Source organism: Anas acuta, chromosome 5, assembly GCF_963932015.1.
Source record: "Anas acuta chromosome 5, bAnaAcu1.1, whole genome shotgun sequence".
NCBI classification, from domain to species: domain Eukaryota; kingdom Metazoa; phylum Chordata; class Aves; order Anseriformes; family Anatidae; genus Anas; species Anas acuta.
The window spans coordinates 27704743-27718164 of record NC_088983.1 but is presented as its reverse complement, the minus strand read 5'-3'; the positions used below and the strand labels follow the sequence as shown (position 1 = coordinate 27718164).

Here is a 13422-nt window from a genome sequence, read left to right as displayed (position 1 = left end):
CCTAATGAAGTAAGGTTAAGCAGGTGCTTCTTGTGTTGGAGAAACACCAGTTGATATGATTTGTCCTGCCTCTGACCTGTCTGTAGTACATGGATAACATCACCTAAGCATTAGAGTCAGTTGGTGATTAACCCGATGAGACAGCCCTGGTCTGACCTTTTGTGACTGATGTGCGCGTTCAGCAGAAGCAGCTACCTGGGTTAGGGTGCCACAGCGTGCCAGTATTTTGGAATAAGGGTGCTGTTGGCTGTTTTTTGTAGTGTTGATTTCTCTATTTCAGTGTGAAGTTCTGTATTCGTTCCTCCTATGTGCTTTCCCTGCCCAGTTCCCCGAGGCATGGTTTGGTTCGCACCCTTCTGGTCATACCTAAGGAAGGCTTTTTGTATTTATGGCCGGGGTGTTGCACTAATTATGGTGAACAGGTTGCTTGTCTAGTTCCTTTGCATTCAAACTCACTACAAATACTCAGTCCTAAGTTTAGAGGGCTTACTGGCAAAATAAACACAAGTTGCAGTTAAACATTTGAGGTAAGGTTTTAACATCTCAGAGAAGTTCCAGCCAAGTGACAAACTGCAGACAGATGCAGCTCTCAGCTCTGTCAGATACACAAGATAACGCAGCCATCTGCACACAGTGAGAGAGAGAATTTCTGCTTAGGGTCACAAAGAGACATCTGACCAAAGCTTAGGCTCCTTGTAGGACAGATGGAAGCATTTGCTGGCAATGTGGGATAATGCCAAGAAAAATAGGGGAATGGCCAGTTATCTTTGAAATTTAGTGAGGGTGGCCTGAATGTAACTTGGGAAATTTTTGCTCATTAATACGTTTATTGCTTGCTGTAAAGCAGGTACTATATACGTTATAGTTTATTGCTGTTATTAGGCAAGCTAAGGTTCCCCACCATGGCCTGTAAACTGGTTCTCTGTAGCTGACATTGGGGCAAAACTTCTCAAAAATGATGGAGGGGATAACTAAGAGCCTTTGTGAGTGCTGTTCACAAGGTTGAGATTACAAAACTCTCCAGGCAGAAATTAAGAAATTATACAACTTTCTAAGCAGCCTACAGATAAGAGTGAAAAGTCTTACTTTGGTCCATTAAAATCCCTTAAGGAATAAATTCCTTATTACTCATTTTTTTCCCTAATCTTGCAATTTATCTCCTGTCTGTTATCCTTAGTGTCCCTGACCACAGAAGCTCTTCGCAACTCAAACTTGAGTGTTTTGTAGTGTCTTACTCTTTGGTTCCCTGAGCTTCTACACAGTAGCTCTTTTTTCCTTTTTTTTTCCCCATCTAAACGTTGCTTTGCCTCTGTCAAACCATCAAAGCTATTCCAAGTTGCTGCCAAGCACTGTATTACAGCTCTTGTACTTTATACAAGTTGCTATCCCTCTTTCTTCATAACCTGTCTTCTGGCATTTGTAGCAGGACTGTCTCACCCTCCTTTCCAGACATCGTACCTCTAGAGCATTTGCCTCCCCCTCCTTACAGCTTTTCCTATATACTGACATAGCCTCTGTTCTGCCGCGGCTTCCCTGTGTACAGTAACAGCTGCATGGCCCTCCTTAAACTCACCAGCACAAAACCAGGAGGTTTTGTAGGGAAAGGGATAAAACATGTACACGTATTAAGACATGGCACTGTGACTTACTCTGTATTTGTTTTACTCTGTTATTTGTATAACAGGCTTTTCTATGTTAAACCCATCAGTAATTGTTCCCTGGGATTTAGAAGGGAGCTGCAAACTCCTTGTGCTCTCCATACTGGGAAAGTTTAAGTTGCCAAAATTTTACATGTGGAATGAAATCAAAATCTGTATCATGTAAGCACTTCTTGAAAAGTGCCTTTAAGTGTCTGTCTTCATGTCCTTTTTGCTCCCCAACCCTTGCCTAATATGGGGCTGTGCTGTCACAGAGCCAGTGGTGGAATGCACACAGGCTTCTGTGCCCAGCTGAGCCCCTCAATGGCCCCAACCTGGAGATTACTCCAGCGCGGTGGGAGCTGCTCCCTGCCTGAAATGTTCATGGCATGCCAGGGGCTCCTTCCTTTCTCTCTGCAAGACACGTGAAGACTTTGTTCACAGAGCTTGAAACAGAGGGAAGACAAATGATTCTTATCAAACAGGACAACCCCTGTAGTTATCCCCTTACTCTTAATGATTTTTCTGAATTCCCATTTTGCATAATCAGCTTAACTGTTAAGGAAAGGCAAGAGGGATGTACAGTGGGATGTTGTAGCAGATTTATTCACTTACATTTTTGTGTAAGTGAACTTGCACAGTTGCCAAACTGTTTCTTTTAACTAAAATCCAATTATCCAGATTTGGGTTTGTGCCTAAGGGCAACTCCAAACTGTTCTGTTTTGTAGCTGAGGATTTCTGCAGCATGAAGAACTGCTGAGGAGCAGACAGTCCGGTCTGCTGCTGCTCTGGTCTTAAGACCCAAAATAAGTCAAGAGTTGCCTAGAACTGCCTTCCTCCAGCTGAACACAGGGCTAGACAAAGGAGGGGGACATGGCTTGGGTTTGCACACTACATTGTGCAATTCCCTACATGTGGATTGTATAAGGGAAGTGAGCAGTGATGAGCAGAGCCCACCCCTAAGGCCCCAAATACTAGTGTTGATGCCAGGCATAGCTCTGCAAAGACCTTTTATCCCCTGCTGTTCCCGTTCACTTACCTTTTTGTGCCCTTTTGCAGGCCATCCTGCTATCTCCAGTAAACAAGGGAGTGACTGAGCACCACATGCTGAAAATGCACTGAAAGACAAATTCTAAACCTTAGGTGTCTGCAGAACTAGTTTTCAATTGTCTTTCCTCTCTGTAAAGTCTGAGCTGAGTTCTGTGCTGTTTCCTCTTGTATTCATACGGCTTGGGGCATGAACTGTTCCTTACCCTCAGGCCCCTGAAGAATCTTTCTGGGCAATGAAAACACGCTGTCAGTTAGAACTTTTCAGTTGCTACATACCGTTTTTCTTCAGTTGCTTCAGGACTATTCTGCTGGTCAGTATATGTAAAACTCTGCTTCCCAAGTGGCACCTATAGGTCCTTCTAGTTTAACACAGTCTAGTCCTGTTAGGTACAGAAAAACAAAACAAACAAACAAAAAAAAAACCAAACAAACAAAAAAAAACGACAACATTGAATCCTTATCTCCTTGAAAAAAAAAAAGTGTCCAAAAGTGGCTAAACTTCCCACTGAAGAAAGAAAAATGTTATCAAGCAACTGAGAAGTCCAATACAACGGCTTTCTTATCAGTCTCATAATGGCTAGCACCTGGAGCTTACACTGTTTGAAGGAAGAGTTCAGGAATTGGAACTCAGGTAACTAATGTGACATAGACAAAAAAAAAATTTTGCTGATTTCCTTATCTGAAAAACATTTCTTACAGTGGATAGCTGCTCCTGGTAACAGCAGTGTACTTTCAGCAAATCACAGAATGGCTTAGGACATCCACAGCTTCTCTGGCAGCCTATTCTAGTGCCTCACCACCCTCAAATTAACTACCCTTTAATTAACGCATGATTTAAACAAAAAAAGAAGGAACAAAACTTTGAGTTCTTTTGCAGCCTTCAGATTTCTCTCTCAAGCAACTGCAAGAGTTATTAGAGAATGTTTCTGTTGTATTTCAGTGGCTGCATCTGATCAAGATAATTACAGTTGCTTTTGAAAAGCATCACAATATGTATCTTTTCCTGTTCCTTTATAATCCAACAGGATTGTTCCCTGGTGGCAGTGTAAAATGTAAATTCCATTGGTTTAGGGTGTTTGGAAACAAAGGAGCAGGCTTTTGAGGCATGTATAGGTAAGGATATTCAAAAAGGCCGTGAAATCCCAGATTGGAATTTGGAACAGGATTTGTACTGTTAAAAAACACTGCAAGTATTTCAGAGCACCACCTTTGAAAAAGCTGGTGTTTTGGAGCCACCTTCTGTCTATTTAATAATACTACACTAAAAGACTTGATCTTTGGTGATGTTAAACATCAGAAGTTTTATCACTTTTTAAAAGGCAGCATGTTACAATAGTTATATAATGCCTTCCTGTACAGTTTTATGGACTGTAAACCCTCAGTCTGTTGTGGATAAGTAGCTATCACTGCCCCTCCTGGAAACTTCAGCAGCCTTTCTGTGCTTGGGATTACTTCCTGTGCTCTGGACTATATTGATGGGCAGAAACAAAACTGGCTCCCAGAAATTCAGGGCTTTTGATGTAGACAGAAAAATATCCTGAAGTGAATCTCTTCTGTGGCAGTGATGATATATTTTGGTAATGTTGCAGTTGCTGTTTTATATTAGTTAGACACTAACCTCTTAGGAGTTGAGCTGAGGATCCAAGGTACAACACGGTGACACTGTCGATTCTCTCCACAGACAGTACTACTGGTATGATGAGCGGGGAAAGAAGATCAAGTGCACTGCTCCTCAGTATGTTGACTTCGTCATGAGTTCTGTGCAGAAACTAGTGACAGATGAGGACGTCTTTCCGACAAAATACGGTACGTTTACCTTGGGGCAGGTGCTTCCTGTGGCTTTTTGCAGATGCTATAAGTAAAGTGGAAGTTGGCATATATGCATTCAGCATATTTATTCATACCAGATAACTTCACACTTTTTTTTGAAGGGAGATTTTAATTTTGGTTCATTTGTACAGTAACAAAGACTTGTGCTGCTGGCGTAGGACCTGGGGTGAAAGACTCCCCATCCTGTCCCCTTGGCTTACATTTCATCAGGACATCTTTTTCTTTAAGTGTTTCAAGATCTTCTAGGAAAAAGCCTTTATTCAGAGAGGAGAAAAACTGTCAGTGTGTGGGTATTTAACACAGTGCATTGCTAGTAAAAATTAGCCTTGTTGGTTTTTTATTATACCCTTTAGAGCCCTGATGTATTAAGAGGGAAATAAATTGTATTGCCAGGAATGTGGCTAGTCTTCCTTGTCTAACAGATTGTTTTGAATCTCCTTTCTCCTCCAGAAATTAAATAAGAACATGATTTTTAAGGACTGAAAAGAAACAAAAGTAATTTTAACTCAATTTGTATCTTAACAAGATAGCTATTTGCAACGCCTTTGATTAAGGGGGAAAAAAATAGAGACTTATTGAGCAGAAGTTACTGTAGATGGGCTTAGTCCGGACTAAAAGCAGCTGGCTTCTTGAGTCCCTTCACCAAATAGCTGGGGAACTAGGATGTTACAGTGTCATGCATGTTCAGCCAACAGCACTTACCTATAAGCATCTGGAAGGAGGCAATGCCCAGTAAGCCAGTTGCAGTTTGAGTATTTTGATATTATTTTTGTTATTGCTTTAAATATGCTAATTCAAAAGGCAACAAGGTCTTTCATGTGAGTCACTGTGGCCAGGTTGTACTGTAGACCGCTAACATACTTCCTGTCGTGCATCACGCATAGGATGGCATGTTTTTGTTTTCTGCTTGCCTCAGTTTCACTGTCAGCATCACCAGCAGTGGATGTCTAACAGTTGTCTTTTACAATGAGGGCAGAGTAATGCTCCAGCAAGAATGACAGAATCACAGAATTGTAGGGGTTAGAAGGGACCTCAAGAGATCATCGGGTCCAACCTCCCTGCCAGAGCAGGTTCCCTAGAGCAATTTGTAGGCAAGCATCATTTAGATTGCACCTGAGAGAAGGCAGCCAGTATTTCCTTCTATTTCTTCGCCCATTTGATAGAATTTCAATAATGAAATGAGGGAAGTCTGCCAAGTTCCATTTTGTGATCTGTTAAATGGTCTCATAACTATTACGCACTTTCAGTGGAAAAATCTGTTCCTCCTGGACAAACTAGATAAGAACCCAGAAGAACCTCTCATTATTTTTACAGCCAGTATCAAAAAACATATGGTTTAAAGAATGATTACATTTTCTTCCTGATTTTTGAACCTTAGGGTTTAAAAGCTTAACTTTAAATGAAAACACTTAAAACCTTAGACTCTTTCCCTTAAGTCTTGTAAAAACAAAAAACATGTTGGGAAGATGATACAGGGCCTGTGAGTTGCCTGTGAAGTTACTGGCTTTATTGCCCCTGAGTTGCCTTTAAGGTAGGCTGGTTGCACTTACCCACAGCCTGGCCAGAACAAATGCTGATGTGGAGCTCAAGGTGAGCAGCTGGAACTGACACGGTGTTTCTCTCTTCCTTTCAGGCAAGGAATTCCCAAACTCGTTTGAGTCCTTAGTGAAGAAGATCTGCAAGTACCTGTTCCACGTGCTGGCCCATATCTACTCCTCACACTTTAAGGAGACTTTGGCACTGGAGCTGCACGGACACTTAAACACGCTCTACACACACTTTATCCTATTCATCAGGGAGTTCAACCTGGTGGACCCTAAAGAGACCACCATCATGGACGACCTCACAGAGGTCCTCTGCAGCAGCAGTGGGAGCAGCAGTAACGGGAGCGGCAACGGGAGCAGCAACAGCGCAGGAGCACAGAACCACGTGAAAGAGAGATGAGCCCTCCTACAGGATCTAAACTAACATTAAAAACAATATTATATATTATGTGTGTATGTGTATGTATATGTTCAGATATACATACAGACATATACAGCAACGAAAGCTGAAAGAAATTATGCTGCCACCACAGGACGTGTAGTCATACGGGACTGTATGGAGCTTTGGTTTAATGCGCCACCTGGCGAGAAGTTGCACCAATTTTATTTTATTTTATTTTCTGTCCACTCCTCCTTTTACCTATTCAGATGGATGATGAGTGCTGTTTTTAGAGAAGAGCCAAGCTTGAGAGTGGGGCCACTCTTGGCTTTTTTTGTTTTGGTTTGGTTGTTTTGGTTTTTCTTTCTTTGGTCTTGAGTGCAAGCCCTTTGTCCTTCTAGGATGGTGGTCCTGCCATTTTAAAATTATCTATTATATTATGAGAAGTGACTTTTACTTTGAAGTGGCTTAAAATGCAGATTTGTTTGTTTTTTTTTGGGGGGGTGGGGTGGATTTTTTGTTTGGTTTTCCATAGACTGCCCCTTACCCCCTGCCAAAAACTCCCCCGTTGAGTGCATCTTGCCCTTTGCTAGCTTGGAATGGGAAGAAACTCCTGGCTTGACTAGAGTAGCAACTAGGGGCTTGCTACGTGCTGAGAGTGGGCATGATTCTCCAGTTGTCCCGTCTACCTGGTCACAACGCGTGAACATGCAAGAGGATCCACAAGCCTTTCTGCTTATCGCTCCTACAAAATATATGCTCTCTTCTCTGCTCCCCCCACCTCCTCTTTTCCCAGGCACATCTCTATGAATAACAAGCGTGAGATCACTGGAGTTTAAAACTTACCACGTGCAGAGCCACCACCATTTGCTTCCTGTTGAATGGAGGCCGGGGAGGGAGGAGAAGGGTATACTGAGTCCGTCACTGCCTGTGCTAGAAAGATGGCTGTTGGCATAAAATTATATTGTTGGCTTATTTTAGTTCATCTGTTCTATAATAATAAAAACAAATCTATCAGCCATAAGTTTTGGTTTTGTGTTTGCAGCGTCAAAAGTCACTGGAATCCACCCAAAGCTTCCCTTTCGCCACTGGTGCAGTTAACCTTGGTGTCAGCCACCTTTATGAACAGCTCTGAGTCTTCCACCCTGTAATCTACCATTTACAATCAATTTCTTGCCCTTTCTGGTATTGCTAAGAACCTTCTCCCCAGGTGAACCTGCAGACTCTAGGATAAGGGACACATGGAAAGGAGCAAATTTCCTGTCTTTACATAGTTAAATACTGTAAATCTAGCACGCTCCTGGACACTTGCAGCAAGTCGTGTATCACAGTATCTGGATCAATATTGTATCTGGACAGCGATATTACTCTTTTTCTTACCATGTCCGCTGAATTCTGGCATTCCAGGTTTCCAGTTGGGAAAATGCCAAATTTTGCTTGCAGTTGTGCTTCTACCCAATCTGCAGCAAACACTCTTTGGGAACTGTTTGTTACTGCTTTTAAATCATTAGCCTGAGGTATATACATTATTAATAACTGACATGGCACGAATCCTAGAAAGGTTTCCTGAATGAGCTCTAAGTGCACTGGGAGTCAGTAGAAATGGGAAAAGGAGAGCAAGCTCAAGAGCAATGAGAAAAACTGCAAAGAGAATAGACAAGGAAAAAGACACACAAAAAAGTACAAAAAAGCACAAGCAAGAAGGGAAGAAAAAAAGCTAAGAAAAAAAGTGTGAAGAAGTACACAAAAGCAACCATAGGTAAAGGAAGAAAAAGGTGCAAGTGAGAATAAAAAGCAAGACATTATAAACATGAGGGGAAAAAAAGCAGAAAAAGCACAAGTACAGGAAAAGGGAAGTGGAGGAGCATGTGAGAGAAAACATCCCCAGCTTCGTGGGCCCGGATTCTGCTTGTTTCCAGATTGCAGAAGTGTTTGAGGGCACGGCTTCCCCACCACATCCTCCTGCTGATGCTGTCAAATCCTGATGAAAAGTCCCATGCATTCTCCATTCACGCTGACCTGAGCCTTCCCATAACGATTTCCTACATCAAGGGACAAGTCTAGCATCACCTGGTTTATCAGAAGTGAGCAGAAGTTATCAGAACAATGCCATTTGTAAGGCCCCTGTGCTACTTGCAGGGACAGCATACAGTAGAGATAAAGGTAAGAAAGTAATAGCAAGGCCATCAACCCAAATCCGAGTATTTCTGGTCATTCATTATCTACTTGTAAAAATGCACTCACTGTCTTAATAAAAGGCCAGATAGAAATGACATACCTGAGAAAGGTTTGAGTTGAACAAGAGGCAGTTCAGCTCTCTGGAAAGACTGACTTGGCTTTGTGTTGTGGTCTCAGACTTCAGCGTAGAAGCTATCAGATGCTTGGCTGTGCCTTACCTTCTCCTAGGGGAACCGACAGGACCTTGCTTGGAAGCAAAGCAGCGCACATTGGTTCAGCTACCAGCACAGCAAAGTACATTTCTTCCAGGAGAGCCAGCGGTTGGTCATGGCAGCTGTCCTGAGTTGCATCTGCAGACATTCGATACTCCTGAAAGTACAGACGCTTCATCTAACAGAGCGATCTTTTTTATATTTTACAACCAGCTTAAGAGAAAGCAAATAACAAATCCTATTTTAGCGAGGCCTATCCTGTTGATTTTAGCAGTGGGAATAAGGAAAACACTGAAATAAGCGCCAACACTAACAATCTTCCTGCCAGGAGTAAATATTACTGTAAAGATCAGCCTCGAGGTGTCCAAGCGTATTTCAGAGGTTACTGAATTATGGTGTAATATAACATCATTGATACACAAGTGCCACCAAGCCTGCAAAGTGCAGCCTGTCGGTGACAGTCTGTGTGTGTCGCAGTTTGCCCTGTGGCCAGACTGAGCCCAAATTCCTTGGCATCTAGAAGAGGGGGTGTAGGTCTCCTAACAGAATTGGCACACGTCTGCTTACATGTGCTTTGTAAATTGATCAAAGCTGCTACAACACAGGCACCTAATTAGTCCGTGTTCAGCCCACCCTTCTCCCCCTCCCCTAGTGCTCAATGAAGTACAGTGCCATTGCAGCATGGCTGCTACGTAAACCAAGCACACAAACCAAACCGTTACACGTCCTGCCAGAAGAAACCTTTCCAGCTATCCCCTTACCCACAGCACACGCCTTTTGCAGGCCTTGCCTCATCAGACAAACTGAGCTTTACACCTGCCTCTGCAGTACCCAACCCATTTTCAGGCCTAAAACCATGGTGATGTGAGCTCAAGCCATCACAGGATAAAGTTTTTTTTCTTAAAAACAATATCTCCATCTATGTTATGTAGGGTTACATTCCCCGTTCGGTGTGCTAGACACAAGAGTGAGATGCTGAAGAGCTAAGGCTGCATAAAGTAAAGCACAAAACACCAGCAAGCTGAAACTTCTTTTTTCTTTTTGACAGTCACACAGCTATTTTGTGTTGCGATCAGTCTTTCGTTGAGGCTGATGTGTCCTTAACAAATCCAAGCATAAGTACCTATAAGTAAAAGCAGGACAACAGCTGCTTTGCACACAACAGCTGGAGCGAATACCAGCAGCAGGTAAGCAAGCAACAAGGTCAACACCTCAGTGCCATAACATCAGCTAACTCTGGCCACTGGCAGCAACGGGACATGAGAACAGAGCCACAAGTCTCACAGAGAGAAACAGCCACCTGCAGCACTGACCTCAAGGTAGTAAGCCATGGGTTTCATGGAAACAGCTTCACCCCAACCCAAAGAAAGCCCCAGAAGTGAAGAAGTAGAAATTGAATCAGGCATCATCCAGCGCAACACAGCAAAAGCCTCTCCACGCCCTGCTCTCTTGCCTGAGAATTGCAGGAAGTTATCAAGCCCGAGATCCTACAGAGCACTCTCATTTTATGCATGACCACGCACCTTTTAACCAAGAACTTAAATAAAAATCGACCTCACATCTTAAAGACTGCTCTGCGCGTACAGAGCGCAGCCAAATGGTGAGAGCCAGGCACTGGCTCTGCAGGACCGCTGGTGCCGGCCAGACACAGCCAGAGCGAGGAGCTGCTGGAAGGGATCTGGGCCTGGTGAGGGAACGCTGTCAGGTAACGAACAGGAGACCAAGAGATGCCCAAAGAAACCAGCACGCCCACAAAGGAACAATCGGACGTTATGGGAGCTTACCCAGCATGCCGACCTCACACAGCCACGCTTTGTCAAACAAGCTCACGTCATCCTCTAACCTCTAAGGCAGCCCTTGGCTCTGGTAACAGAAGGGCTGGAAGCCACAGACACCCTTCCACCACCTGAACCGAGGCCAGAGACCTAGGTTGTTGGTTCACCTGGCCAAACTTACTACAGGAGGCCAACGTTCCTGCCTGCAGCATGCGCACCACCACCCAGCTCAGAGCTACTCATGCTGTAGCTGTATGTGGCACAGACAGCTCCCGGTACTCCAGGTGGAGCTGGTGAAATGAGAACGGCAGCAACCAGCTGGCCATCCCCCCTCAGTGTGCTGCTGGGGGTCCCCAATCTTTTCGGAGCAGCAGAATCCCCTGGCTGTGAGCCCAGGAGAACAGTCGGGCTTTCCCAAGGGAGGTCAGCGCGTGGCTGAGAGGAAACAGGAATTGACGTGGCTGAGCACTCAGGTGAGAGTACCCAGGGCTTTCTCTAGCTCACTAGAAAGGATTTGGGATGGGACCTGACAGCAGTGGTATCCCACCCTCACTGCTCCACCAAAGGTTTGGCATCCGCTGATTGTTTGCCTCGCAGCCAAAAGGCAGCCATCAGCACACCCTGGCACTTCCCTGCACACCAGCTCCAACAGTAACCTTTCCCTCGCAAAGTGGCGTGAGGCCCCTTAACATAAAACTCCTCCTTTTTCTGGTCCCCGGCATAACTGAAACCCACAGGCACAACGAGCCCGGGCTAGAGGCCTTCCTGCTCAGAGCAGAGCAACCCTCCCCAGCAGCGGCTCGGGCACAGGCAGGCCAGACACCATCTCATGAGGGACTTTGGCCTCTGTGAAACCGCTGCTCCACCTGCCAGCACTAAGGCCTAAAGGACACTGGCTCGAAGCAAGCACTGCCTCAAGGACTGCCAAAGGAAACCTACGCAGGGAAAACAGACCAATGTTTGGCACCAGACACATATTTAACCACCGCAGCAGCCCAGTGAAGTGACCCAGGGACCCAGCAGGCATCAGGCTGATTTGGACGTGCTGCACAGCTCTCCTGCACCACACACCTACGGATATGAACAGCCCCAACAAGCCACACAGCAGCGAGGAGTCCCCTTCTGCTTCCTTCTCAGGGCCTCAGGGCCTTAAGGAAAGGCCGGTGCTGTTTCTTGTACTTGAAAGCTCCATTTCCAAGCACATGAGCTTTCCTTTCCCCTCTTAATTGCACTCAACTAAGCATCAAACACAAAAGCCTGATATCCACGGGATTTATGCCCTGAATCAACTCAAGGAATCATCTGTTCCCAAGCATCAAAGCTTGCGGAGCACCTCAGGTAGAAGGCCTGACTCTCATGTAAACATTGGTAAACAAAATACAGAAATTCATCCCCATTCTCTGCCTTGGCCAACCTGGGATTTTCATTTTGCTCTCATCACATGCTAGTACTAGATCCTTTACTGTCTGTGTCAGGACGGAGTACAGAGGCCTACAGCACGTCTGGATTTCAATGACTGGAAGTAAAGGAAATCTACTCTTTTGTAACAAATTCAGGGACACTGGTACCACAGGTAGACAGAGTACTTACATCTGCTTCCTAAAAACATTTATTTTTATTAACAAGGAGAGCCCTGTGCTTCACTCTACTTGCAAAGGATAATGCAGAACAGAATGGGAAACTGATACCGTATAATCCGCGTTTCTTACAGTTACACAAAATCTACAGAAAACCTGTAACAGAAAATCATATTCCGTCCTTTTCAACAAGGTTTAATGACACTCGACAACTCTGAAAAGTAGGCTTGAATCGTTGTGGCTACAAAAAAAACATTTTGACAGGAGTTTAAATCAGAAGCAGAAGATAAATTGTGCTTAAGGACCAGCTGTACCTGCTGGAGCAGAACTGGGAAAGCTTTGGCTAATCTAAGGATATTTTCAAGACAGCCCAAAAAATAGTAACAAATGTCTTTAAATAACCTGTTTTAAAAACACTTTTAAACTGGCCTAAATCTACGGAACGGGTGCTGTGCAGTGATCGGTCCTGGCATGCGAGAAGGGCTGCAGCTCGGACAGGTAGGGCTGTGTGAGCCTCAGCACAATGTGCATCGAGACCCCAGTGAGTGCTGCTCGTCATCACTGCGAACTCATTTATTGGTACACCAGCGACACTCACAGTCTGCAGAACTGCAAAGAACCAAACTGACCCAAAAGGGTTTGAGCAGGCCCCTTGTTCCACTCCCCGAAGGCTGACCCTAGGAAGCAGGTACCAGGCAGGGTAGCCAGGCGCTGCAAGCTGACACTGGCAGGCACCCTGCTGCCAAACACAACTGGCTGTGTGAAGCCCAAATGCTTGGGAAGAACCAGATGGCACGTGTAGGGTAAAGGAGAGCCAGGCCAGCAGCTCCCAGCTGGACAGATAAGGCTCCTTCCTCATGACATTTTCACCTTGCACCCATTTCAGTTTGAGATACACAAAGTTTGAGCCTGAAGCACCAGAAGACTGCACAGCACCACCTGAACAACAAAGTTCAGCCCCTTGCAATCACAAGCTATTCTGCCACAGCTGCGGGGCACGGCGACAGGCAGCAGGTTTGTGTCCTGCACTCCCACCCCAAAGTCCCCACCATGACAGACTGTGGGTCCCCTGTGTGCTTTCAGGAGTGGGCCCGTGGGCTCTGGCCTGGCCAGGAGGTGGCTGGACACCGGCATGGACCTGGGCTGAGGTTGGTGACAAGATGGCAACCCGTGAGTAAAGTCAGTCTTGTGGTGTAACCACTGCTTAAAGGCGAGAGCAGAACAAGTACTGCAATCCATC

The 13422-nt window shown here is 44.9% G+C and overlaps 1 protein-coding gene across 7 annotated transcripts in view; it reads left to right on the top strand.

Annotated features, from left to right (window-relative positions):
- Positions 1 to 7464, top strand: part of MOB2 (MOB kinase activator 2) — a 111673-nt gene extending 104209 nt beyond the window's left edge. For all 7 annotated transcript variants that reach the window (XM_068683408.1, XM_068683409.1, XM_068683407.1 and 4 more), the window contains exons 4-5: positions 4369 to 4493; positions 6151 to 7464. In XM_068683408.1, coding sequence (XP_068539509.1) covers positions 4369 to 4493; positions 6151 to 6461 — 436 coding nt within the window. In that variant the 3' untranslated portion in view covers positions 6462 to 7464. The remainder of the gene's footprint in view (positions 1 to 4368; positions 4494 to 6150) is intronic.
- Positions 7465 to 13422: the final 5958 nt, after the last annotated feature.